Raw genomic sequence first — 27143 nt, forward strand, 5'->3', positions numbered from 1 at the left:
GTCCCACATGTTTTTATATGTGTTTGCAGTTTATTAATGTAGAAAATAAGCAAAAAAGGCAGTTTAGCTGAAGAGCAAAGATAAATCGCCAGGTTCAAAAGAATAATTTAGTGATCCGCCGTCATCCAACAACTCTTGTAGCCGACACTCAAACCTGTTACAAAAAGCACAACTTCAAATGTGGAACCAGCTGTGAGACATGGGGGAGTTTTTTTACCTTTCACTTTCTCTTCTTTCATTTTCAATTCCCCTTTTTAGTGTTGACGTATCTTCAACCACATCCAACGTGGAACTGTCAACATTCCTGTCCACTTCATGGTCAGACTCTGTATTCTGATAACATAATTAAACGTATGGTAAGTCAAGAAGTGTAAACACAATGCACAATAGACAGTTTACCATCTGTGTTTGATTGACAATTTGGGTTAGATTGTGTGAAGCTCCTTCGGTCAAAGAATGGATTGTTTCACTTTGATAAACTCTTTCCTGTTTCTCTCTACAAGTTTAAAACTAAATAATTAAAGAAAGCCATAATTTTCACTGCAATCAATATCTACCTTCGTGTATTATCTTGAATGGCTTCAAACTCAACATCAGCAAACATTTGTGAACATTCTTTGGGTATTTTCACCAACTCCATGTCCATTGGAAAGTAACCGACCACACGATCAGCTAAAAAATTACACTATCAATGTAGAAATACATAATATGAAAAAAAACAGCTTCCTAAAAATTCACAGCATTCAAAACATTTGTTCTACTTTTGATCCAACCACACTGTGTTGAAAAGTATACCAAAATATTTACAATTATAGTACACATTTTGCAACACAACGTACTTGGCATCATTTTGAAACAACAATATAACTACAACAGAGCATGTCTTACAAACATACCAACATGTTTGTCATATATAACTTGCTGAAACAAAGAGCTTGCGATGGCATCGATCACCGACTGCCAGGGTATCAGTTCAACTAAAGTAAACTGGTTTTCATTAAGGAAGGAACTTCGAATGATCTTTCGAAAAATTCCATCCATGCTTGTTGTGATTGTGGACAGAAGGACAGGATGGTGAGGGCAAACTTGTTGGCAGTATAGAATAATTGTTTGTTGAAGTTTGTCTGCTGTGTCTAAGATCGAAATAAAAGCTGTAGGATGACTTTTACCAATAAAATATTAACAGCATATTAATTTTCATGATTTTTTTTTTACTCAAACTGACCACCATGTGCAAGATCAGGAAATTGTGGAAGTTGAATTGATGTCAAAATAGCATCGATTTTATCAAAACTTTCGTTTGTGTTCCACAAGTGGTTTGTATTGGGAGGAAGCAATCCACCTAAAAACAAAATCATTTGTAAAGAATGAACGGGGAAAAAAAACACTAGAACGCTGTGAAATTACGCAACACAATTTCACTGAATAGATATTTCGTTGTTTCTACACTAAAATTTTGTACTTTCATTACGAGATTTCTAGATGCTAATCACCCTTACAGAACATAAATGTCTCATAAAAATATTTAAATGACAAAACTGTTACAGTTGTACCTGTTTCTGTCATTTCAGTTGGAGGCCAAGACACCTCCAATAATTCATCTTTAGTTAAAACCTCGCAAATCCTTGCAATTATGTGGTTGTAAATCGTAACAACGTCATTCGGCTCCTGAAAAACACCTAATTTTTATTTTGACTTATTGCCTCAAGCCTGGATTGAAAGACAAATTTTGTAGTGATTCATTATTTGACAGCTATGAGCATTACAACTTCCTTAAATATTCACAATAGTATTTCCTATGTGATGGGTGAAATAGTATAGTTTGTGGTTTACAAACCACACAAATTTTGACATTAATATGTTGGTCATACCACTCTGGGTCAAATCTTTACCATTTTTGGAAGATTAAGTTTTTCCCTCAAGACCTGATGACGCTGCATAGGAGTGATATATTGCAAGGAAACCTGTTCCTCAAGAACATCTTGCAACGTTTTAAACTGTATCGAAGGCGGCGAAGATAATTCCCTTGCGAGCCAACGTAATCCACTTTCCATCTGGAACAAGGTGCAAAACTTTTATCTTTTCAACAAAAAACGAAGTTTAAATTGCAAGATGATGGAACAAAATCACAAGAGCTACAAAAATTTAAATCATAGAGGAAAATGCACATAAATTTATTGCTTTAAATACAGACCTGTCTATTGTTGTCCACAAACAAATATTCCTCGTTCCATACTTTAACCTGATAATTGCCCAACATATTTTTCTTTCTCAAATTTTCAAGGTCAAGTTCTGCACACAAAACCAAATCAACGCCGATTAAGATTTTCTAACATCCTTTAAATTCTAAATAAAACTTTACATAGAAGCAAACTGACCGTTGATAATCGTTGACTCTGTGTAAGTTTCCACAAAAAACAGAACATTGACTGGAGGGATAGCTGGTTTGCAATCCAATATTGTCTCCAGATGAGCCTGAAGCAAAACTCGATTTCAACAAACATTATCTGTGTCAAGTTATAATTACACTATTTCAAGTGACAATGGTTTTGCCTTGTTCAGAAAATTTTAAAAATATTAACAGACAATCTACTTGACTGTAAAATATATTTTTATTTAGAGAAATTACAGAAGGATGGCCGACTTACCTTTGCTTTGCTCAAAGTAACATTTTCTGTAACAACGAAAATTAAGCTTGAACATCCGAGGAAGTCTTCACGCTTGATCGAGTCTCCCGTTATCTAAAATAAAATAATACAATGTGAAAAAAGAATTAAACAAAATGAATTTAATTTGGGAAACACCTTTTAGTGGTAGAAGTACTTGTGTTTGTCACACAATAATCGAATTCTATGATTGGAATTAACTTATTAATGCATGTGGATTGTGGAACCTTGGTAATTTTATCCCCGGCCAGTTTAATTTCTTTGCATTTTTTTGTGCCACACAAAGGTTTGAATTTACAAAACAATTTTGGCAACCACTCATAATAACTACGGCTTGTCAAATCACTGTCATGGCCATTAGCTGACAGAAAAAATGACTTGGTTTCGACATTTTTTTTTATGTTCAAGGCTGAATTTCACACAAAATAAAAATTAAGTACATCTGCTTTTTCTTCTTTTAACAAGCCATGATTCACCGTTCAATCGTTCTTATTATAGTTTCATTTCACTGCATTTAAATTATGAACACTAACAAACCTTGGTACATGTCGTTACTTTTACTACAGCTTTGCTAAAGTGTTCAATAAATGTTTTTGATGAGATTGCAGAATCTTTGTTCAAACAAGCAAACTTCTTTCTTATCCATTTCACAATGTTTCTAAAAATATAGTTTTATTCATTAAAAACTAAAAAGTACTTAAAAGAACCCTGCTATGTATGATGTTACTGAAAAGCAATTTATCATAATAATTAATAAAGTGATCAGTACACAAGGTTCACAGGCTTCGCAGCCAAGGCATTGCAGCCCAGCTGGATCAGCCACTTTTCCAGACAAGTCGGAGTGAGATCTGAAAAATCAAGCTCCCGGTGAGGTTTGAACTCACGACCCTGGGCTAACCAGGCCCAACGCTCTACCAACTGAGCTACAGGAGCTCGGTGGTTTCACGGGGTATATTGTGGCCAAGGTACACTGGTGCGCAAGCGCACAACCTGCCTTGCTATGCGAAAGCATGGTATTACTTCTGTGATCAGTACACTATATAATGATGGGATTTATATGCATTAAAACTTGTTTAAAACACATCCATTCTAAACAAAGATCTGCAATACATTTATTTTTTTACCTGTTTAAAGAAGAAAAATTTATGCAAATTTTCCACCACAAGTTCAAAACCTCTCCACTGTTAGCTGTGATTTTTTGAGTATGGTTGTCACAAAACATGGCAGGTAGTGGGTATTCATCTTCCATGGCAGATTGTCGCAATTTAACTCCAATGGTTGTTGTTACTCGCAGTCCTTTTACTGTCTTATCATGTTTTTCATATAATCTGGAAAAAATACTTCAAGATTTGGAACTTGTTAAAATGTCAATAATAAACAATATATTTAAACATTTTTCATGTTTTTTAATTATTTTTTTTCGTTTTTAAATTGAATGGTGTCACATAGAACAAATCTGTGAAATGCATGAACTTTCTTAAAAGGTGAACAGAAAAAGTAGCAGAGGTATTTGTGTATTACAACTATTTTTTATTGTTTATACAAACTTGCTAAAGAAAGACAATAATAACAATTCAGTTATTTTAATCGCCTTGTTGCTACTTTCACCTTGTCGCTGGTTCCAAGGTCAGTTCACAAAATTGCATTTTATCAAGAGGGAAACGATCGGGTTTGTTTCCTTCAACTTCTCCGCAACCAGATGGAAGAAGATCGGAAATTTGTTGGTGAATGTCTCGCTGGAAAGGAGCACTCGGAAAAGTTTCCTGGGCGTGACGTTGCCTTCTCAAGTTTGCCAGGACTCTCTGCCACCTGGAAAACATTAAAAAGAAAATATAACATTTTATTGATTTGAATATAACCTTTGAACATACAAACATATAAAAATATTGGTGTTTAGGGAAAATATCAGTCCATAATGATTGCATTATGGTTAACACCACAAATATTTTCTCAATACTTAAATCCCTAGTTACAAAATTTGTTTTATTTTTCAACTGTTTTGATTCCAATACAACAATGCATTATTTCAAACAACACATGTTGACAAGATTTTACCTTTGAAAGAGAATTACTGCAAGTCGTGTGTGAAGTTTTTTGTTAATCGTGGCAAGTTTTGCTTTTCTTTCTTCCCTAACTACTGATGTCACTACCTCAGTCAAACTTTCATGAACAGTTGAACTTGTGATGTCGTCAGTGATGATGTCACTCATAAAATTCAGTTGGGCCTCTCTGAAAAATTTTTTTGTGAAAGGAGTTTTTTTTTTGTTTCATTATACTCATTTTTTTATGTTTAGAAATCCAGTTGTATAAATTAAATGCAGTTTATGCTAAATCACTTGATTCTAAACATATTGATGTAACAATACAAATTTATGTTCAAAATGGCATGATTTTAAGCCAATTATCTCAAAATTGCATTTCATTTTTCAGAACAAATTATTTTTATGATAAAACTTAAACCTAAATTCTTCTGTAGCAATTTCTGCAGCCATCTTTGCAGCAACTTCAGTTTGCAATTCATCACCAAGTGAGAGGACACATCGGGCGATAATTTCATCTTTCTCTTTTTTCCTTCTTCTTTCTTCCTCCTCCTTAAGTTTTTGGATCCGTCTCCTTTCTGCCTCCTGTTGTGCTCGTATTGCTGCCTCTCTTGCCGCTTGCTCCTCTCTGTGAGTTAAAGTTTACAAACAATCAATGTTGGGTCCATAGAAATATGTTGATGTTACAAGCTGGGTTCCAAGCCTCATGAAGAAAACCTTTTCCTGTGTGACAATTGCAATTTTCTACCACAATCACAACAGAACAAAAATTTTCAAAATTGCGGACACCAAACCAACAATATTGCATCAAAATATAAATAGCAAACACATGACGCCAATACTTAAAGAGAATTAAATGCCCTTTGCCTGGAATTTATTAAACACTGCATCAATAAAAAATAAGTCTCTGAGAAATAAACAAATTTATATTTTGCACGAAAATAAGTTCTGTGGAAAGTATGGAAGTAAACAATAGAAATCATCCAACCTGGCAATTCTCTCTTCCTCTTTTAACTTTGCAGTGACAAGCTCCGTATGAGACAGTTTACGAACCTGCTCTGTGATGACATCATCGATGATGTCACTGCATACCTTGATGCTGGCTGTGACTTGTACAGTGGCTTTGATCACCTGAATCAGATCAAGCATAGTTCAAAAAACATGAAAATGTCAATATGAGATGACATAAAAATTTAGCATTTACATGTTTTTTAAACATTCAGCAGAAACTTCGGCCATTATTAGAAAATTACTGTGGCATTTTTGCAGAAATTTAGGCCAAAAATTATAGAGAAACCAGTGTGTGATGCCATTTTTGTTGTTAACATGTAAAAAATCATGTAAAAAGATATAAAATTACTCGTCATCGTGAAAGGATAAAGATGGGATGAAAATACTGAATCATCAAAACAACAGTTTTATAGAATTTAATAAACAAACCTCTCCAGATAATTTATCAACCATTTCCTCAATAACCTCCCTGAAAAGTTGGATTGTGATGGCTTTCACATCCTAAACAAAACAACATTTCGAGATACATTTAAGGTCATCTTAAATCTTGTATTAATTTGGAAAAACACGCTTACCAAGTCTGACACACCCTTCTGCTGAAGTTTGGTAGAAATCACATCAGCTGTTTCTCCAGCAGGTGGCGCTGTAACAAAACCATGTTTACGAAACAAACTGATGTTCACACATCACAAAGCAATGAAGTTTTTTCACATTTCACCCAAATTAGTTTTTCTGCTACATATGGTATTGGTTAAATTAAACATTGTCACATACCACTGGTCTGTTCCTTCAGGTTGAGCAGAGCTGCATGAGGACCAACATATCTGCATCAACAACACAAAATTTATACAAACAAATACAACCCTTGCCAGTGACTAATTTCATATTTGAGGTCAAATCATCAAGCTTTACAGGAAATCAACTTTACGAGGAAAACATTACGTAAGAATTCAAACTGTCAGATACATTTTCCCACAGATGAGCGCAATTTAAAAATGTCTTTCCTGACATTCATATAAAGTAAAACAGAATAAAGGTATTCTGTACAAATAAAACTTGTGGGCATTATACCTCCCGTTTTCATCAAAACTTGACACAGGTTGATGAATTTCATAAGAAGGTTCACGATTATGAGCTATCACCTCTCCAAGATTTCTTCCCTGCACTTTCATGCTGATCTCATGTGATTTCGTGAGAACCATCCCTCCCTCTGCTTCATATGATTCTGATCTACTTAACTCCACAAACCTAAATTTAAAATTAATTTGCAATTTTATTTTTGACATCTTAACTTGAAATACAGTTGCTTTGAGTAAACAACTACCTAAATAATATCAATAGGTTTTATGTTTTGATGCAGTTGTTCTTAATCTGTGTATTGTTTTGAATTTCCTAGGGTGTCACAGAATGAATAAATCAAAAAACTGTGGTGAAACTCTCTGAGCTTTAATATGTCAAATCATTCAAAGTATCTTACTTACCCATTTTTTACAGGAATCATGTGATCTTCACAAAATGAAATCAGTTCTTGTTCGTCGTTGAAATGCAAGACTTTTCTTAAGTGTTCAATGGGAAGTGAGGCAACCGATTTTGGGCTGTATGCTCGTGCCATTGTCAGAACTGCTTGTCTTCTTACCTTTATACAAAAGCACATGTCACATTCACTTGAGAAGAACCTATCTTGACCAGCTACAATGCAACAGCTTAACACAATTGAACATGGTTTTGCAAGAATATAAAATAACAACTTTTGACATAAAATCATTTTCCAATGCTTTAAGTAGAAATTTGCCTTCCAAACAAACTTCATTATGTAAATAGCAACATGGCAAACCTGCTCAAAGTATCTGTGTAAGATGGAAGCCTGTAGATATGTGGAATGTTTCAACAAATTAAAATATCTTGTGTAATTGTTGCTGTGGACCGAAGTAAAAACTGCAACCGCAAGTTTCACATCAGGGGTTTCCCGGATCGCATCAGACATACTGCGAAGTTCTCTGCAATAAATATGAAAGTTTTACCAGGATTGCTATCGCGAGAGGCGCTGTGAGACAATGCTATAATGTACATGCTATGAAAAAAATGCACCAAAATATTAGGTTTCTGACAAGATCAACAAACATTTCACCTCAAAACATCAGAGCTTTTGTTAATGTTGAGTAAAATGTGGTAGGCAAGAAATTCAGACTCATTTCGCAAATCTGAAAGAAAACATTTATTTTAAATCACATACACAAGGAAACATTTAAATAATACAATTTTAATTATTTAGCAAATATCTTGATTTGCACAAAAGCACTTACAATTATTTTGATGAGTTCTCACATCAGCGTACATGTCGAGTACTGACTTCATGGCTTTCTCAAGGTTCTCGTTGTTTATTTTAGGGTCGAAATTGAGTCTGTCCTCCGCACATAACTCATGGCCACAACATATGTGAAACCTGATGGACAAAAAAACTAGAGGTAAATCTTTTGCTGGGCCAATTGCAATATTGTAAAATAAAAATATGGCCATAAAAAAGAACAACCTTCCACAGTAACTTTCAAGTTATAGTATTTTTGTACCTTGCACATTCCTCGGCTACTTCGACTGCCATTGCGTCATTCAGTTGTTGGATGGAAATTTCTTTCCTAATTGCACGAGTTCGATTCCACAGAAAATCATACCTGGGATAATCAGAAAAATCTATTTATTTTTTTCACCATCAGATATCTCAGAAATTATAAAAATAACAATTCATATTTGAAATTATTTTTTTGAAATCAGCATTTTTTGTACATCCTACCAGGCACATTAAAAATACTCATAACATAAATATGCAATTTTTCAATTTCAAATGACAACAAAATATGTAACAGAAATTGCTACCAATCTGCAATCTTTTCATAGTCGATTTTATTCATGACATGAGTGAGAAGATAATCCATTGCAACACGTAGAATGGGTGAAGGTCTCAACTCATGAGCGAGGGCTTCTTCCTACATAAAAAACACAATCCCTTGAAGACAAACTAATCGACATTCATCTAGTTGCCAGATGTTTTGAATATTGTTATCACTGAAAACCACATTTCAATAAGAATTATAGAAAGAATACAAAGGAATCAAAATTATAGCTGGAACAAATTAGTACAACCAAAGAATTACAGTGTAGGTTTGATTTAACTCTGTAACAGATCAAATAATGGTTTTGTTGAAGCCAGTCTGTCTGGGAATAATGTTTTTAGGATATCCTTGTTTTGACAGAATTTATTCATTGCATTGGTCAACTCCACTACCATCAAACATTGCAACATACATGAACATTATTTAGATAATGCCTTGTTGCACAATAACCATGGTTTGAGAAGCACAACATGCAGCTTACTTAAACCTAACTCCAACCACTTTACACAGGAAAATATCATGTGGGAAATTTACCTGGTCAGCTGATGATCTGCTGTATTCCTTTACAGCTAAACTGTGGACCAACTTCTTGTTAGAATCCATCTCATAACCAGCGAGTAGATTCCTATCAAGTCGAAGATATCGTTCCTTCTCTGCATAAGACATCATTTGCGTGAAAAAAACTTCACAAAATGATCATGTTCAATTTTGCGAATTAATTTTTTTAACAGTAGTATTTTTCATAACAGTAAAAAAATCTATGACAGAAATCATACCAGGACACATATCCGGACAAGTTCCGATTGCAACTTTCGCTTTTAATATGTTGGATTCTTTGACAGTTTGTGAACGGAGGATTTTGTCAATTTTCTCCAAAAGCTTAAGTTTTTCTCCATCGGTTTTGGCATAAAAGGCACCGCTAGAAGATAATTTACAATGTTACAAGAAAGTTAACATGCATGGACAACACAGTGTACAACAAACAGAAAGTTAAAATACCTAAAATATATGTATGATACAAAACTGCAGAAATGATGTCTGGTAAATATCTTTTAAAATACACATGGTTCCATGACTTACATTTCAACAGCATAAGATAAACATAATTATTAAAAAGTATATTTACCCAAATTTTTAAAATTGAAAAAAAACTTAAAACAGAAAATGGTGGCACAAACACACGATTTTCGGAAATGTGACACAGCCAAAATTTTATCTGTAAAAAATTGACCTTGTTTTAGTAAAAGTAGAAGTTACAGGAAACCTTCTCTGTCTGACACTCCCTGTTCGAACCAAAGCATTTTTCTGAAACACAATTTTTAGTTAAATTGATCTTAAATTTGCAACAGGCTGACTTCAGACCCAAACACAACCATAACACTACCTCTATTCTTTTAGCAACTGGGGGTTGTATTGGGGGGTTCTTGGTAGTTTGGGGACCTAAATTGACAAAAAACTTCTTTACAGAAATTTCTTAGGCAGCTAGAATCAATTTACCTTCTGTATTTTCTGTGGTACTTCTTCGTGGCTTGCGGAAATACAGAAATATTTCATGGTTGGTTCCAAATATGAACTAAAAACATTTTAAATTACAAAGATTTTTACATTGTTAAATTTTGCAGAATGAAATTAAAATCGAAATTTTCATGTTATTAAAATTTGCCCACAAACATTTTGCGTCTTCCTAAACAACATGGTAATAGTATATTTATAACCTTTCCTTTTTGCTTTGCAAGGTTTGCTTCTTCATGGGTGGCGAATTTAATCAAAGCTGTTCCAGCAACTGGGTTACCTCGGGCAAAAGTAACTTTGCCAAACCTTTAAATAGAGCAGGTTTGTAAACTCAACAAACTGCTTCTTTAAATTTTTGGATTTTTATTGCAACATAACATTACAACATTTCATTCTCATTTCAAAACAAAAAACGATCAATTGTAATATTTACTTTGAAAAGCTTTCTTTTAATGTTTGGTTGTTGTTAAACTGCTCCGGAACATGAGTACAGTTGAGTGCAGTTGATGATGCGACAGATGCAGCTTCTGTTGGAGAGGTTGCAGAAGTCCTTTTTCTTAGAGGGGTTCCTACAGGAATAGGAATAATTTTATTTTGTTTTGTTTCACAGACCTGTAAGATCTAGAAATAAAATATGTTTACTATTATTTACAAAAAAGTTAGAGTTGCGCAAAAAAGAAAGTCTTCATTTAAGTTATTTCAAAACTAGAATTGGAACTTTGAGTTGAACAAAATACCCACTTGAAGTTATTAGTGGTGTAACGGTTTTCACAGATGGCTTTTGACGCATTTGCTTGGATTGCGATGGTTTTATTTTGATGTCAGTTCCCATCATTGCACGACTAAATAATCCTGCAGAAAAAAAGATTATAAAAACAATAAAAGAAAAACAACTTCAACTTGCAAGGTTTATTAACAATCAAATGAAAAGTTTCCATTGAAGGTAATCAGAGAAATGGTAAAGATGGGTAAAACCTTAGGCATATAAATAATTAGAAACTTTACCAGGTGCAGGTCCTCGAGCAATTCTCTTCTCAGGTTTTTTACCATCTGCCTGATTTAATGATGTTTCTTGTTTTTCATCACTTTTTGAACCTGCGATCAACATCAGAACTAAAGAATACACATTAAGCAAATGCTACATTAATAAGCTAAGAGTGCTTTGGTCCAACAAAGCTCATCCATTCTACTTTGTTGCTGCAACTGCATATATTCTTACACTGGGTATTTTACTCTTACTAAACTTTACCATCAACATCATCTAACGAACGCTTTCTTCCCAATTTGTTCACTGCTTGTCCTCCAAATGCCACTTGTTGAGTTGATCCTCCTGGAAAAAAAACTTATTTTCGAAGCGAATATTTTTAAAGCAATTATGGACAAAATTTCATGACAAACTTGTAAGTAAATACATGACAGATGCCAACAAATATGCCATACCTTGAAATAAGGATGGTACATTAGCGGAGGGATTGGAAGTTCCAAACATAAGTGGTTTTCCTCCACCTGAATTGCCAGAAAACAAAGATTGACCTTTGGCATCCCCAAAAGTTTGTTTTTGTTCGGTTTGAGCAGAAAAAAATCCAGGTTTTGGCAATGCTTCAGCAGGTTTGAATGAAAAAGATGTCTGTGTTGCATCTACAGGTTTACGGTCAGACTTGGTTTGCGAAAATGTTTCTGATTGGTTTGACTGAAATTGAGTTTTTGACGATTGTGCAGGTTTTCCAAACATTGGGTTACCAGAACCTGAAAATTGAGTAGCTCCAAAGTCAGGTTTAGGCTTTTTCAAATTTGGATTCTTGTCAGAAGAAAATAATCCTGGCTGGGCACCTGGGGTTAATGATGATGGGATTCCAAAACTGTATTTAGGCTGATCGGTTTTAGTTTGATCTTTAGTTGCAGAAGAGAATAACCCTTGTTGAGCACTGGGAAAGGAAGGAGATCCAAAATCAGGTTTTTGTTGGGTTTGTGCACCTTGGTTTTCTGATGAAAATAAACCTTGCTGGACACCAGGTGAAGTAGCTGCTGCGGCAGCAAAGTTTAATTTAGGTTGGGTTGATGTTTCTGTAATCTTGCTTTGTGACAAAAATAAACCTGGTTGGGAACTGGATGTGGAAACTCCAAAGGGATTTTGCTGCAAATCTTCCTTTTGACTCGAGAATAATCCTTGTTGGTCGTTTGGTTTAGTTGACCTGAACAACGAACTCGCCGCAAATGTTTGTGGTTGTGTATTCCCAAACCCAAAGGCGGGTTGGTTTGGTTTAGTGACACCGCCAAACGACGTATTTGAAGAACCTTGCATTGTTCCGAATTGCGGTTTATTTTGCGCAGACGGGTCCTTGTTTCCATCATTTTGCGACGGTGAAAACCCAAATGAAGGATTTGTTGAACCAAATAAACTTCGGTTTGACATACTATTCATAAAATTTGAAAATAAATCTTCAACACAAACACCAAAAATCGCAAAACGAGATACTACATGTGAATTACTTAAACATACCCACTAAAAGTACAAGCCATTATAAACAAGCAAATTACCCGCCACAGTGGTTTAAATTATTTCCTAAAACAGTAATTTTTCTGCAACTTGTTTTTTTTTCTAAAACGCAGGGGGTGTTTTATTAAAAAAAAATATTTTGTTATGTGCTTGTTGTGTTTTAGATTTACTCAACCGTGACATAATTCTAGTCAACCGTATCCTTTTTACAATAGAAATGTTATTTCTTTGTTTACATTTACGACAAAGGCATAAACAGCGATAAGATTCCCTCAAAAAATAAAAACAAGTCAAGCAAATGTTTGATAGACGATGAAACTATAAACCTACTATGATTGCACTTAGATGCCTGACTGGATTAAAAAGAACAGGATGTATGAATATCAAAATCAACAAATTTGTAAGTTTTAAAGATTTTTTGTGTGTTTAAATTGACAAACATGTCATATTTATAGCTGTTTGCTGTATGTGCATTCAATAAAATAAAACATATATTGGGGACATTTGCTAATATAACGAATTTACACAATATGTTTTAAACTGCTTGATGTATTATATTGCTATTTTAGGTGGTCATAACTACTGCAAGTATATCAGCCCAAATACAGCACAGATTACTGCCATGGACAGTTCCTCCAAATCTTGAAAATAAGGACAAAAGTGCAGCGAAACCTGATCCTCTGTCCATTAGGAGATCAGAACTTATACACAAGCTATGTGGCAGCTACATGAAACATCCTCCCAAAACAAGTCAGTTTAAATCAAATGTAGTTACAAGATTACAAAAATGCTGGTTTTTGTTCCCTTTTTTATCATTTAAAATTTGTAGTTCAAGTATTATAACCTGAAATTTGTAAAAAAAAAATTGTTTGAAATTGAATCATAATTGATCAGACATTCCACAAAGAGTTTAACAAAAAATATTGAGAATAATCTTCTTACTGTGTTGCTATTTGTTTTTCTATGCTTAGCATTTGATGAAAACTTGTATTTCTATTTTTTAGGTGTAATGGAATCATGGCCGAAGAACTTTATGGCCATGTGTCACATTCTCGAAAGCTACATGCTCCTCCACCACCACAAAATGGGAAAAAGTTTAATGTTTAAATTCCGCTGCATTGATCCTGATCGAACAGGGCGATGTGTGAACGCCAATTTTGATGAGAAAAACAAGCAAACATCAGCTGACATGACGGCCACTAGTTTGCTCGAGGAGATGACTTTCATGTCTCAGTTTGCTTTTGTCCTCAACAAAGCTGGATATCATGAGATCCCACAATATGTTGTCAAAGAATGTCTTGGAAAACAACACAAGTACGGAAATATTGAGGTGAGATATTGAAAACACAATAAGCATAAGTTATTCAAAGCACATATGAGCATGGACTTAAGACCTGATTATATTTCGTCTGTCACAATACCCAAATTCAGAGAAGATCATTAGGTTCTTTTTTGTCTTCATACCCCCTTAGTATGGTTTGTGTGAGTGTTTTTTTTTTATAGGTGGAAGTGAATTATAATGACTACGCTTTCTTGAGATTTTGGGTGTACGGTAAAAAGGATGCAACTCCTGACAGTCCAATACATAAAACTAAAAAGAAAACAAAGTAGGTTGGAATGTTTGACTATAACTTTCAATAGCTCTTGTAGCAAGAAATAATCTTGAACCATGGCTTGGTTTTATACAATGCTTGTTATCAGCTAAAACAAGCTTTTGTGATGCAGTTGTATCAGCCTAATTTACATTGTATGTATTTGAAAAATTATTCATAGATTTAACCAAATGATTTTTGTGTAGTTTATTGTATGAAAGAGTGATCGTTGGAGCCAGGAGCAAATTTGCGAACAACATGATTTTGAAAGGGTTCAAAGATATTCCGGAGGATCACTTTGAATCACTCCTGCCCGAGGCAAAGTATGTTAATAAGTAGAATTAAGAAAATATCGGGGGTCTGACTTTGTTTCCTAAATTCTAACATTTTGTAAAGTTCTTGTATTTCTACCTTTGGTAACATAAAGTGCATCATGCCAAACTCAGTTGTCATATGTACAGAAGTCACAATAAAGGTAGTCTCAACCTTTTGCATCACAGTTGTTTTGCACATATTTTAGAGTCCAAATACCCAGTTGGAACAAATGGATTCTTAACATCACTCTGACTTCAACTTTCCTCATTGCTTTCTTCAATGTATGGATGACGATTATGACCAACCTTAAACTCGACTTTATCTGGGTTTTCATGTGTTTTATTGGGTTCATATCAGTCAGGTATAAAATGTTACTTTTACAAATAGACACAGCTTTCATTCACAGCTACTCATATTGTATATTTCATAAACTAAACATCTTCAATAATCCTTGTCAGTGTTACCATTAAGTTTGGAACCCCTGACCTTGGCTATTCTGGTCACATGACAGAGCTTCATGTATTTATTAATCAGGGTAGATTAAATTAAGAGTTTACTCGCACGGTTATGCAAGCTACTGCATTCCATCAATTTCCAATGTACTTGTTGCACTTTTTGACTTGCAGTGTAAAACTATGGATCCATGACTATAGTTTTTATGTATGTATGTCATCAAAGGTCATTCGCAATGTACAAGAACCAGCGTAGAAGTTATATATTGGAGTGGAAAAACATGCTTTACTACAAGAGCACTGCCAACAATGCTGGTTTGGTAATGGACACAATAAATAGAGCTCATGAAAGATCACTGAAAGAGGTTCTACTTGTGTATGGGACTGCACTTACATTGGCAAAATCAGGTGACTTTCCTATTTCACCCAGTGATTTGGAAAGTACTTCTCTAAAATTTATTTATTTGGCAAAAAATGTTGATCATAAGTGTTTAATTTTATTGGGACCTCAAAGCAATCTCTTACAAAATTAGTTTTCATTCAAAACTGTTTTGATTTGTGTAACTGCAGACAGATGGCCACTGTTTCGACCTAAAAGGTCTCATCAGTGCAGCTGGTGTGACTGTCTGCAGCTTACACAATTCATATTATTGGCTCCACTTTGCTTATCTTATGATTGTTTTGATTTGTTTCGTTTATCTTGGAAATTTATGGTGTTGAAGCCAAGACAGCAAGATTTGATGAATTGTTTGTTTCCAGGTAATTATGTCACTGAAGGAGAAATAAAAAGTGCAGCAAGACAATGGTTGATGGATGAAAACAAGGAAAGCACGGAAGACTTTAAATTCTCTCCAACTGCAGCATTCAGTTTATTGGAGCGACTCGGAGTTTTGATTCGAGTTTCAGGGGAAGACAATGCATATGGATTCAAAGTTCTACCGCCAGGTGTTGCAGCAGAGCATGTTTCTCGTGAGGTGCAAGCCATATCTGTCGAGTGATTTTGTGATTTCAGGTTTACAGTTGTCTCAATTTTTTCTCACTAAGATATTATTGCAATCAATAGGGACTTGCCTCCTCCCTTATTCACATAACTGTGTATTTTTATTTGCTGCAAAATGTTTGCTATTTAGCCCAAGACATGTAAACACAGCCAAGTATACATACTGCTTGCCATTATAATGTGTAGATGGTGAAGTCGTGCATTTCAACATACCACTGATGTTTTTTTTTGTATTCTGACAAAGGGTTTGTCACCACTGAATAATTGTTTCCACAGTAAAGTATTCAAGTGAATATCTTCCAAAAATGTTTAACACAACTTTTTAAAGCCATACTCAGTGTGCAAGAAGGTGCTAGATGATGCACCCAATATATAAAAATCCCACTGTACTGATGACAGTCTGCATGGATGTCTTTGCTCTTCTCGCTTACACTGTGACATTACATTTACAACACTTCAATCTATGCTTATCTGTTGATGCCAATAAACACATAAAAACTGCCTTGCATCTGAGAGAAAGACGTTTGTTCTTGAAACTTAACTTTTGCTGTATGGGGGAACAGTGTTAGTAAAGAGGACTGCAGAATAAACACAAAATCATTGTTATAACAAGTGACTTTTAATGTGGGACTGCTGGCGAAAGCAAAACGGACACAAAAAATCGTTTAATAAAATCGCGTCGACCAAATTTTTCACACAGGAATCAAATGAAGACAGTGCATGAATCGAAGTGAAATTACTGCAGGAAAATTGCAAAAAGGCGCAATGCCAAAGTGCCTGTAAGGTTAAGGCAAGCAGGAACCTATAATCGACATACAGGACGGTTGTTTGTATTCTTCAGTGGTTCGCAGGCCTGCATTTAAATATACCTTCGGCAACCTGGCTACCGCTGGTCATGTTTTTCGACGAGAAGCCGTAATTCGAAAGAAAACACAGCGTATTGCAAGCATTAGGAACCACTGAAGAGGAAAAACAAAAAAGCAATGGCTAATCAATGACGCTCCTCATAACCAAACTTAGCAACCGCCATTATGACATAACACATGTATTTCAAGGTCATTCCTTCACCAATCTCAACTCCCGCGCATTACATGCAGACCATATCACGTGACACTAATCTCAAACCAGTCATTTTTGCACGCTCATACCATTCTATGGATATTCAAACAACCATCAAAAATCTTGCGCCAGTGTAACGTGAGAAAACGACGGATCCAGCCGTTCAGCTAGCTAATTTGCATAAGTTTACCAAACCAGTACGCTACGCAATATATATATGTATATATTCTACACAACTGCTCCAAGCAACTTCCTCTTCATCGTGGTCATGTGACCACTTTCCACCAATGGGCGAAATTCACGTGACCGCCACGAGCGCAAAACTAGCAAATTCAAACGTCTGAAGATTTTGCTTGAGTGTTGATGGGTTGGTAAGCTGGTATTGATGATGTTTTGTGCTTAGGAAGTGGAGAGTGTTTCTTTTCGACCTGTCAAAATAATCCAAGTAAGGAAGCTGTTTTAAGCGAAACACAACTTGTCATTGAGGTATATTTTTTAACTATACTTAGTACAAAGTATGCCGTGTAGCCATGATTAAAGCTACGAACCATTCGTTGTTTCCGTTGCAACATCTGGAGTTTGGAATATTGCTCCTTGAGTCTCTGACTTTTCTCAACTCGATGCCTTTCGTCGTCAGAATGTTCATAATGAAGTGTTTCATCTGCACCAAAAGACACCATTTAATACTGCGGTATATTTATACCAAGGAAACTAATTGAACACAACGTCATTTCACCCGTTATCCAAACTGAATAAGTTCAAATAACGCCCGATAACTTTTTTAACATCTTTCCCCCCGTTGTGGGATTTCGGGGCAACTTACTCATGAATTGGTGGGGGGTGGTCGGTCTGGCTGTCCAGTGCTGGGGGGTCACAGATCTTGATCTTTCCATCATGTGCAGGGGGGTATGGCGCCCTCCCTGCCCTCCGAACCCATCCTGCACCCTGACGTAGTTGCTATGGGAACGACTGAGAGGTTGTGGTTGGCCGCCGTAAGCACGTGATCGCTGTAAGGGGTCAGCGTAGCGCGGCAGCGACCCCATGTGGCCGTGCGGACGGTGACGGTCCGGGGAGGGTTCAGAACTTGTATAACCCCCATCAGGGGAAATCACCACATAACCCTCCCCCCCTGTGGCGCCAGGCGGAATAGACAGATTTGAGGGGGGTGGGGGAAGTCCTGATGAAGCGATTGGGGCCTGGCTGGGGGCGACATTAGGGGGGTAATTTGCCTCCATTGGGGGAGGAGGTGGGGGCAATGATTCGATGGAACTTGAATCAGAAGCTGGAATTTAAAGAATGAGGAATTATTGTTGGAAACATGGATAGGTAAGTTACTGGGTTAGGTGTTATGGTGATCATAATGGCAGTGGCCCAGACGTTAAACCATTATTTGAAAAAGTTGCCAGCAAAGGCAAATATGACAGTGGGCTGATGATTGAAATATAGGAAAGTTTTCATTTAATCCTGCACCACACAGTAATTGTTGAAATGCGTGCCATATTATGTTAAAGTCACGAGTGGAGTTTTACAGCAAGTAACACTGGAAGCGAACTTACTTGTCAGATTACTTTCCTGTCTCTCATCGCCAGCATTACGTTGCCTGTAAAGGTTAACCAGGTTCATGTGACGTCGCTGCTCGTTTTGTGCAACGTAATCTGTCCTGTTCAGAGCCTTCTCCGCCATTTCGAGCGACTGAAGAAGAAAAGAAAATATTAACCAAAGCAATAACTTGTAACATATTTGATGGTTATGCAAAATTTGGAATTCCTCACTGTATGCAAATTTTCCAACATAATCATTATCTAACAATAATTCTGTTCGCCATTGTTACGATTTGATGACGCACGAACATTTTCCCCGTTGATTTAAATGGGGAAGAATAATGAGCTGTAAAAGTTATTTAAACCAAACTCAAAAGCAATCTGCGTCAACCCTTTACGAGGTCTTTAAAAAGACAATTGTCGTTAATTTACATTCACTGCCAACAACACCTTCATACAATACGTAACAGACACCGGAATGGTTTAGTAGCAAGACAGTTTTAGCATGAGATTGTAGTAACCCGAGATTTAATGTGTTTTAGGTTAAACTACAACCAAGCCTTTTTATTCGTCGGGTTCAGCTGTTTCTCATAATACGTCAGCCATAAACCTTATGAGTTTTCATTTGGGGGATTTTATCCGGAAAAAAGTAGGCTAGGTTGAAATGACAAACCGTAAAAATTAGTTTCATAAAAATAATCGGTAGTTGGAACACTTATTACGTAATTTATTCTGTGGTGTCGGATTATTGCTTTGTTGCCTCCAGAACATAGTTAACATAAAAAGCATTTATCAATTTGAAAGTTGGTTAAAACACACAAGAAAATAGAACAGCAAACCAGAACAGGCTTAAATATGTTCTGAGTTAGTCACAAACACCCATGCGACAACACAAAAAACTTGCAAGGCAACAAAAACTACACATATTGCCTGTATATCATATTGTACGATAGGTTCAGCAGCTGTTGTATACGGAAAGTATTTTGTGGTATGTTTCTTCAACGACTACAGGTAACTTTTTGTTGATGGTTAGAAACCGGAGCATGTGACGAAATTAAAAAAAAATGCAAAAAAATATTGTGCTTATTTTGTCAAGCGTACAAAGGCTCAGATAGAACAAACATTTCCAAGGACAGGAAACTGGTCATGCATCAAACACACACATGTTAAAGGGGAATCTCATGTGTTAGTTGCACCCCCTTTCGCAAAAGCGTCACAGACAATCACCTTCTCAAATTTTTTCGCGTCGTATTCGCGAATGAACTTCCGGCGTCGGATCCAGCTTACCTCGGCATCCTGAACATCACTCAAGGTCACTCAATGTTACATAGAGGTCAAGTAAGCGCAGCCGAGTAGAGAAATGCGAAGTAACATTTGTAACCAAACGAGGATAGAAAGACGAAAAACACAGAAGGTATTTACTGCCATGCTATAATACGTTGTTATTCACACGATTGTTGTAAGTGAAATATTTCATTGTCAGAGAAAAAGAAAGGTTTATAAATTCAAATGGTTGTTTTCAAAGGAGTGAATGTATATTGTATATCGGTGTCCAAATGCACGTTGTGGGATATTTACTCGTAGATTGAAACAGTAAGTAAAACTCCAACACATCGCAATGTCATGCGGGTAAACGGTCGCAAACATTTGTGTGTGCGTGGACTTATTTGCCGCCAACGTGACTTGGATGCTAACCTTGCACGTGACCTGTATTCTTTAACGCGTGACCCGGGCGCGTTACACCGTCACGTGACCCACCTGTATGCTTTCCATTCTCCGCGCGTGGTCGACACGAACATGTCTGACGTCATCCATGATTCTGCCGCGGTGCACTGTGGGATCGTCAATACCTGGTGCTCGGTTCATGAAGGGATTGGGGGTCGTGGGTCGCATCCCGGGTACGGGGGTTTTGCTTCGTGCTTCTTGTACTGTCGCCAATCTGCGTTGGAAGGGATGGTTTAAAGATGAGGAGAACGTAAGACAGGTTGTACGGAGGGCTTGTGTTGACTGTACTATGATGTGCTGTGATAAGTTGACGCTTAATTTACACATCAGCACTAAAACGTCATCATTTCGTTGTCATGGAGAACAAATGTATGGAGAATACACGGAAGTAAACAAAAGCAGACAATTTTTAGGCGTTCTTCTTTATAAACGAAATGATGACGTTATAATGGATATTGTGTGGCTTTGTCACTTCACACTGTATGGTTGTTTGCCGTAAGATCAGCTTTGTATGTTTTAAATACATTAGTTTCTATGTCCACCCCTTAAAACAGTTCTGTGGTACAGTTTAGTTTTTACTTTTTTAAGGTGAACAAGGTTTGTGTGAGTTGTTTGCAACGCTTCAGCTGCTCGTCCAAGCGTGTCGGTTCCGTTTCAATGAATTTCTCCTCCGCGTAAATCACTTCGCTCTCTGCCGCCGCCACGTGTCTGAGTTCCTCGCAAAGATTTGGAAAAGAACCTGAATATTTTCGTGATGGTGAAAAAAGCAAATTCCTCAGCTTTTAAACGAACTCAATACACAAAAACAACAATTTAGAAAATCATCATGTCAACAATCCGCAAAGTCTTGTCAATACTTGAATATTTTCACGTTTTCTTGAAGGAGACGAATCACATAAAGTATGTTTTTTTCAACAATATACTTTACGCTGGGGTTTTGATACTTTGTCAAGAAAATTTATTTAATCAAAACCCTTAGCTTGCTGTCAATAATTTCACACCAGAATTTGTCTCTTCCTATTTGTAAAAAAAAACTCACCCGGAAGTTGTTCTATTTTATAAGCGATCGTGTTTTATTTTAAAGAAGAAATGTTTCCACGTGAAACTTGCGAAAAAGTTTTACGCTCACAAGAAGAAGTCGCACAAACAGGGTTAGGTAAAGGATCAATATTTGGCTCAGTGTCCACTGGTCGATATTCGGATGACCGTGGACCAAAACTACAACAAAGAATACTGGAAATATCTCAGAACGGGTCAATGTAATTACATATGGATTCCCATGGGGTAAGAAAACAACATGTATTATTTCGGAAATCTTAAATTTTATTCTTCTGGGTGAACTCGAACTGCACATAATTGGCAATTTATGTTTCAATAAAAACAAATTTATTCGGAGGAAATGCCCTTTGTCAAAAACTCGGAACACCACCGCTTTAATTCTGCTTATATTGCAACCAACATCACTTTGCATAGAAAGCAGTTTTTATGCAAGGGGTGATACCCAAAACTCAACGATCGTCCAGGGCGGCATTGAATCGATCAGTTAAACTCTCGAGAGAACTCTCGCTGACCCTTAACTGGTCCGGATTAGGCAAAAATGAGGCGCGTCGTTGGAATTCCCGATGCATAGCTTCTTCCTCTTCCGACATGACGTCATCATCGTCGTCTACGTCATCATTGCTTTCTAGGGAGCTGCTGGCGCTGTTAAGTCTCGCGTGTTCTATAGTTATGCCGTTTGTGACGTTTTTGGTGGGAGACATCGACGCCCTGCGCTCATTCCTCGTACATTTAGCTTGCCACTCGTGGTAGGAACGTTGGAACTGAGCAGCGAGTGCGTGCTTTAATCCCTGCGCCTTCTCTCGCCTCCCGAAGAGCAGAACTTTGCAAGTGAGCGCCTCTCTTCCACGTGACGTCAGAAGGAATATCCTCGGTCGACTGGGCAGTGTGACGCAATACGCGATGTCGTGGAGCAACACTTTATCCGACTCCATAGTGTTGCTCTCAGGGGCTCCGTTAAATGTGTGACTTCGCTGCCGAGTCTCAAACACGTGGAAATGAGATTGTTCCAAACCGTTCCAGTCTGACTGATGGTTGTTGTTGTTAAATTCGGATTTTGGGAAAACACTGAAATCATCGACGGTCGTAGAACGGGGTTGGTAATACGGCGTGTCAAAAATAGTGGTAGCTGGAGGTGACATTGGCGAGAAATTGTCGCTGTTTGTTCTGCTCGAAGAAACGCTCGTTTGTTTACGTAACAATGGGGATCCGGGAGGTGGGGTGAATAACCCCGTCTTGGATTTGTGTTTAAGCAAGACTGGCGATGGAGGTAAGTAGGATATTTCAACGGCTTTCTGTGTTATTACAATAGTTGCTTTGGTCAATGCTTTTTCCACTGTGTTGGCTTCAAGTTCGAGGGCAAACTTGTAACAATCCTCAGGTTTTAAAGTGTAGACTGTCCGTTCGCCGAGATACCTGAGGTTAAAACAGGGGCTTTACTCTAAAACATTAGTGCGACGGTTTTACTGGATGAAGCTTAGGTTTCTGACATACAGTTTACCCATACGTTATTTAATAATATAGAGAGCTTTAAGATTAGGCCAGATATTATATAGGTTGGCAGCTCGTTAGAAAAACAATTTCCCAACGTCAACGTTGTTTCCATTGCGATTACCTTAAGTCTCTTGTTTCTCCTTAATTAAGTTCTTAGGGTGGTTTCTTAATTCCTTTACGTCCCAAAAGACTTATTGCAACTACACAATTAGCCTCAATTACCTGCAATTAAACTCATCCGAATGTCCGCGATGCACTGACGTCGCTTTGCTTGATTGCAACTCTTTTCCTCCAGAGAATTTTGTCGGCGAATCAATATTTTCCGTTGATAAACCCAGTCGCCTGCGCAACGATTTGGGGGTTCCCCGCAACCGGTGCAACAGTGATTGCTTTGACGTCATATTTCGTACGGATATATGTTCATTCAAAGTAATACTACACCACACTCTTTGTTTACAAAATGCTATTTTAAACCTTATGAAAAATTAGGTTTAAATATTTCTGCTTTGATAACATTTACACCATGTTTTTGTTCAAACATACTTTCATAAACAACATCTCAAATACTTTTTTGTATCTTCCTTACAAGCGACAAAACCTGTTGCTTTACGTGAAAATCACTACACTGGTCTTCCAAGAATCACTTTAATTCCTTTGTGACGTTGTGTGAAAAGGCCAGTCTGCACATGACAACTGAAATTTTCCATACCCAAATGTGGCGGAAACCCGCGGAACGCTGCATGTGCGTCACCGTATTCCCTGACACAAGCCAAACAACGGTTTAACCATGATACAAACATCTACTATACACAGTGCTATATGCGGGTAATGCCTCCATCGATTTTGCACGACTTTGCCTGGGCGTAATCCTTCCACTTATACTTTGTCTTGAATCCATGTCTGTTGTATGACAGAGCTCGGCTGAATCGCACAGCTAAAATTGCCACCTTTTCCCTAAAACATCGTTTCCAAACCAATTAAACAAAAACAAGCCTGACGTCAAACTGGCCTAATAAGATTTTTCTGTACAGACGTTCGTTTTCTGTACAGACGTTCGAAATAAACACTTTTAAACACCAAAACGTAAACTGCATCTGCAAAGGCGTTCTCATGCGCACAAATTCACAATATTGAACTCCATGCAAAACTGCCAAGCTACAACGTAAACTTCACATTGCGAATGCAAAATCCCGCACAGCGTTATTTGTATATCTTTCTAATCATAGACTAGGCCTACTTTTCATAATCGCCACGAGGTTTAATCTTGTGCTGATGCTGCAGCTTAATCTGGCGGACTTTAATCCCAGCCCTGTCTATGCTTGGCCTCTCGCCACCAGGGACTTGTCAACGCTTCCGTGTTAATTATGGTAATGTGTTAACACAATCGAGCGCGGCGCATAATGAAGGGTTTACGTATTAACATACCTTCCTTCACGTGAAGATGTCCTCAATCTTGAACACTACCTTTCTTACTACCCTATGAATGGTTTCCAAACTTATATTTTTACCTCAATAACCACGATAGCAGCCAAGGTCATTGATCCTTTCCGTTCTGTATTCCTTACGAACAATAAATTATTTCTTACCTATGGTATAAGCAATAGGAATATGCAGATGTGCCTGCAGTCTATGATCTACTTACTCACATCGAACAACCTAACAAAACTTGCCGTGGTTCTTTCGCGCAGAAAAGCCAACATCACTGCGTTTCATGACCACAAACTAACTTAGTTCTGAGAACAGCTGAAATACCGAATAAACTGCCACGCCAAACATGATTCCAAGTACGCAACATCAGACGAGGGTTCGAGTGGCACAAAGAACAACACGGAGGGTTGAAGTACTTTAAACCTTGTCAACGAGAACTATCTGTGGTTAACCCCAACTGTTTTGTCGGCGTAAGTACGAAGAAGGCTAATTTAGCGCAGAGATAGGCTGTACCGGAGCCTGTTTGACAATTGGTCGCGTACACGTGGACGAGGATCCATAGCAATGTAAGCACACAAGGTGCCAAGCGCGAGGCATGTCTTGTGTATCGGTTAATTTGTGGTGTTGGGGAGGCTGGGCGCTCCATTGTGACGCAGTTTGCGGCTATGTTTGCTTTGTATGAAATGCGTTGGCCCTCAGACCAAGTTTGATTGATTAACGGTGCTTGATTCAACGCGACACTCCGTTCCTGGTACTGCATAACCTGGTAACAGGGACCTGGTATAACGAACCATAAAACCTTGCACGCAACACACGTGACATTTAGGTCGTATGAACGTATTACGCTTTATGCGATGATTCCATTGTTTCCATAATATCCTAGGTTGACTGAATGGTTACTATAGTGCAAGTACAGCACGCGGAAGCTACTTTGGTTGTTGTACGTTTGGCAACGGAACTTAGGTGCACGTGCAAGTCTGACAAGCTGCAAATATATATGTAAGCGCTGACGTTTAAATGTCTTTCAGATTTACGTAAAATGCTACAGTTGATAAAATCACGACACAATATACAAGGACGTATTAACGTGGCAAAATGCGTCAATTATCTATGGTCGCTTGCCCTGCAACTGCTGCCAAATAACCGGAGCTACAAAACGCACTGAAACGACCGTGACTGCACGAAATAAAAATAAATAACAAATCTACTCTCAGTACAAACCCTGTGTCCTCACCTTGTCCTGTGACATTCCCAACCCATAGTAATAACTGAAGCAGGCACGACCAGACAACGGTTTAATATTAGATATGTAAATACTTCGCATCCCTTTCTCTTCGTCACGACAAAGCTGTCTCGCAATTGAAATTTAAATAAATTTAACGCAACCATGAAAACCTTTTCCTGATGCTTTATACATGAAAACTGTTCTGCACTGAACGTTTTTATCATCATAGTTGTAATGTAAATACCGATAATTAATGTTTTCCGTTCAGCGCAATCTGATTGAATAACTGCGCGTGTTTAACTTTCATAAAGCCACCTAGGATAAATTGTATACACCACGCTTACCACCAGCCAAGGGAAACGCATGACCACCTATCGATACAGAAAAAGGCATCCAGCATGACACCTTATGACGTCATATTACAACAATGGTTATGGAATGTAGAACAATGGACCGTTGGAAAAGGCGGTGCAACGCGCGCGTTTGAGCTCAAGTCACGCGAAGAATTGGGGAGGGGGTTCGAACGAGAGGCAAAACAACTTGGCGGTTTTATTTGTGGTGTTGTTGTGTAGAAATTAAGATCCACGAAGAAAGTTCGTGAGCAATTTTCGGCAGGTGTTTTTTCCACTTCGGCGAATCTGAATGGTGAACTTCCGTTGAAGTCGAAACCGCTGCCTCGTCTGTTGTTTTATTGCCTGTCGACTCATCTGCTTGCTGTAAATACTCTGTACAAAACTTTAAACAGGGCTGTAATAAATAAAGACTCAAGGTACATAATAATGTCTGAATCCTCAAGCAATATGAAATATAACAAGGTATACATGGTCGCCAAATTAAGTTTAATTTAAACCGATCCCTTACCAGATTGTTTACTGTACGAGCTTATCTCTACCGAGCGAGTACCAATTTGCAATAAATAAATACATTCTTGCAAATTACCCACAAACTGAAGCTTCCAAAATCAACAATTCTCCAGCTATTTTCTTCCGAATGTCGCTCTATGCCTGAAGGACGCCGAGACAAACAATTCTCTGAACCCTTAATGGGTTTTACGACATTTCTTGAGTCCACTCTGCAGATGTTTTTCCAGCATGAGGCTCTCATCTACTTTCCCTCTCAAACCTCGTACAAACGAAGAGGTCACAGTACTTTTGAACTGCAGGTAGACATGAATAATTAACAAGCGGTCAGACCAAAATCTTGGATTCCTCCATTACTACTCTTGCGTCACAAGCGGTTTGCAGGCAACGCCGCTCGCGACCCAATTGCAAGCTGCACATTTCCATATTTGGCACACGCAGATGACGTGGACAATAACATGTTGTTTCGTAACAAATAAGAGGTTAAATCATACTTGATCATGCCCGCATGGCCGATTATGGACTTTCAACATGTAGGTTATGAATTACATTCGTTAGTGCTTTCAAAATATGCTTCACAATTTAAACGGTAATAACAACTTGTTAATTTTGATAAGATGTATTTACCAGGTCACTGTGACGACAAATTCACTAAGATAGGATGCGTTTTCTATTCCTAAATAGGAAAATCACTTAAAGCGAAAGAACCGGTTTATAGAGGTGGTTCTTGCACTGATAAAATGTAACAGATTGTTAAACTGACACAAAATATTCGCCTTTCAC

General features: G+C 37.4%; 4 protein-coding genes across 5 annotated transcripts in view; 1 reads left to right on the forward strand and 3 right to left on the reverse strand.

The window, feature by feature from the left end:
• Positions 1–17: 17 nt before the first annotated feature.
• LOC145914796 (germinal-center associated nuclear protein-like) lies at positions 18–12571 on the reverse strand. Its single transcript, XM_083002644.1, has 38 exons — positions 11557–12571; positions 11366–11446; positions 11122–11211; positions 10858–10968; positions 10550–10685; positions 10320–10422; positions 10102–10177; positions 9989–10044; positions 9836–9909; positions 9381–9523; positions 9139–9257; positions 8588–8697; positions 8284–8385; positions 8020–8159; positions 7845–7917; positions 7551–7713; positions 7198–7352; positions 6788–6964; positions 6491–6540; positions 6292–6359; positions 6146–6217; positions 5694–5836; positions 5127–5333; positions 4722–4895; positions 4275–4475; positions 3791–3994; positions 3204–3324; positions 2649–2741; positions 2379–2475; positions 2195–2292; positions 1893–2054; positions 1554–1668; positions 1226–1342; positions 897–1133; positions 558–672; positions 400–496; positions 218–333; positions 18–154 (listed from the first exon to the last, which is right to left on the reverse strand). Exons 1-38 carry the CDS (start codon positions 12536–12538, stop codon positions 64–66), a joined length of 5469 nt encoding a protein of 1822 aa, XP_082858770.1. The 5' UTR covers positions 12539–12571; the 3' UTR covers positions 18–63.
• Positions 12572–12860: 289 nt separating this feature from the next.
• LOC145914806 (transmembrane protein 143-like) lies at positions 12861–16445 on the forward strand. The gene is made up of 8 exons (XM_083002654.1): positions 12861–13013; positions 13183–13363; positions 13618–13943; positions 14117–14220; positions 14412–14528; positions 14726–14881; positions 15199–15380; positions 15732–16445. Exons 1-8 carry the CDS (start codon positions 12945–12947, stop codon positions 15968–15970), a joined length of 1374 nt encoding a protein of 457 aa, XP_082858780.1. The 5' UTR covers positions 12861–12944; the 3' UTR covers positions 15971–16445.
• Positions 16446–16572: 127 nt separating this feature from the next.
• LOC145914795 (uncharacterized) overlaps positions 16573–27143 on the reverse strand; it is a 47032-nt gene continuing 36461 nt past the window's right edge. The window contains exons 13-19 of one of the 2 annotated variants that reach the window (XM_083002641.1): positions 20877–21036; positions 20331–20511; positions 19800–19868; positions 18588–18723; positions 17855–18313; positions 17580–17692; positions 16573–17459 (exon numbers count right to left, since the gene is read on the reverse strand). In XM_083002641.1, coding sequence (XP_082858767.1) covers positions 17364–17459; positions 17580–17692; positions 17855–18313; positions 18588–18723; positions 19800–19868; positions 20331–20511; positions 20877–21036 — 1214 coding nt within the window. In that variant the 3' untranslated portion in view covers positions 16573–17363. The remainder of the gene's footprint in view (positions 17460–17579; positions 17693–17854; positions 18314–18587; positions 18724–19799; positions 19869–20330; positions 20512–20876; positions 21037–27143) is intronic. The other variant, XM_083002642.1, reaches the window with a different exon arrangement.
• On the reverse strand, positions 21070–23998 carry LOC145914807 (uncharacterized). The gene is made up of 2 exons (XM_083002655.1): positions 23070–23998; positions 21070–22769 (listed from the first exon to the last, which is right to left on the reverse strand). Exons 1-2 carry the CDS (start codon positions 23246–23248, stop codon positions 21806–21808), a joined length of 1143 nt encoding a protein of 380 aa, XP_082858781.1. The 5' UTR covers positions 23249–23998; the 3' UTR covers positions 21070–21805.

Source organism: Ascidia mentula, chromosome 9, assembly GCF_947561715.1.
Source record: "Ascidia mentula chromosome 9, kaAscMent1.1, whole genome shotgun sequence".
Classification (NCBI taxonomy): domain Eukaryota; kingdom Metazoa; phylum Chordata; class Ascidiacea; order Phlebobranchia; family Ascidiidae; genus Ascidia; species Ascidia mentula.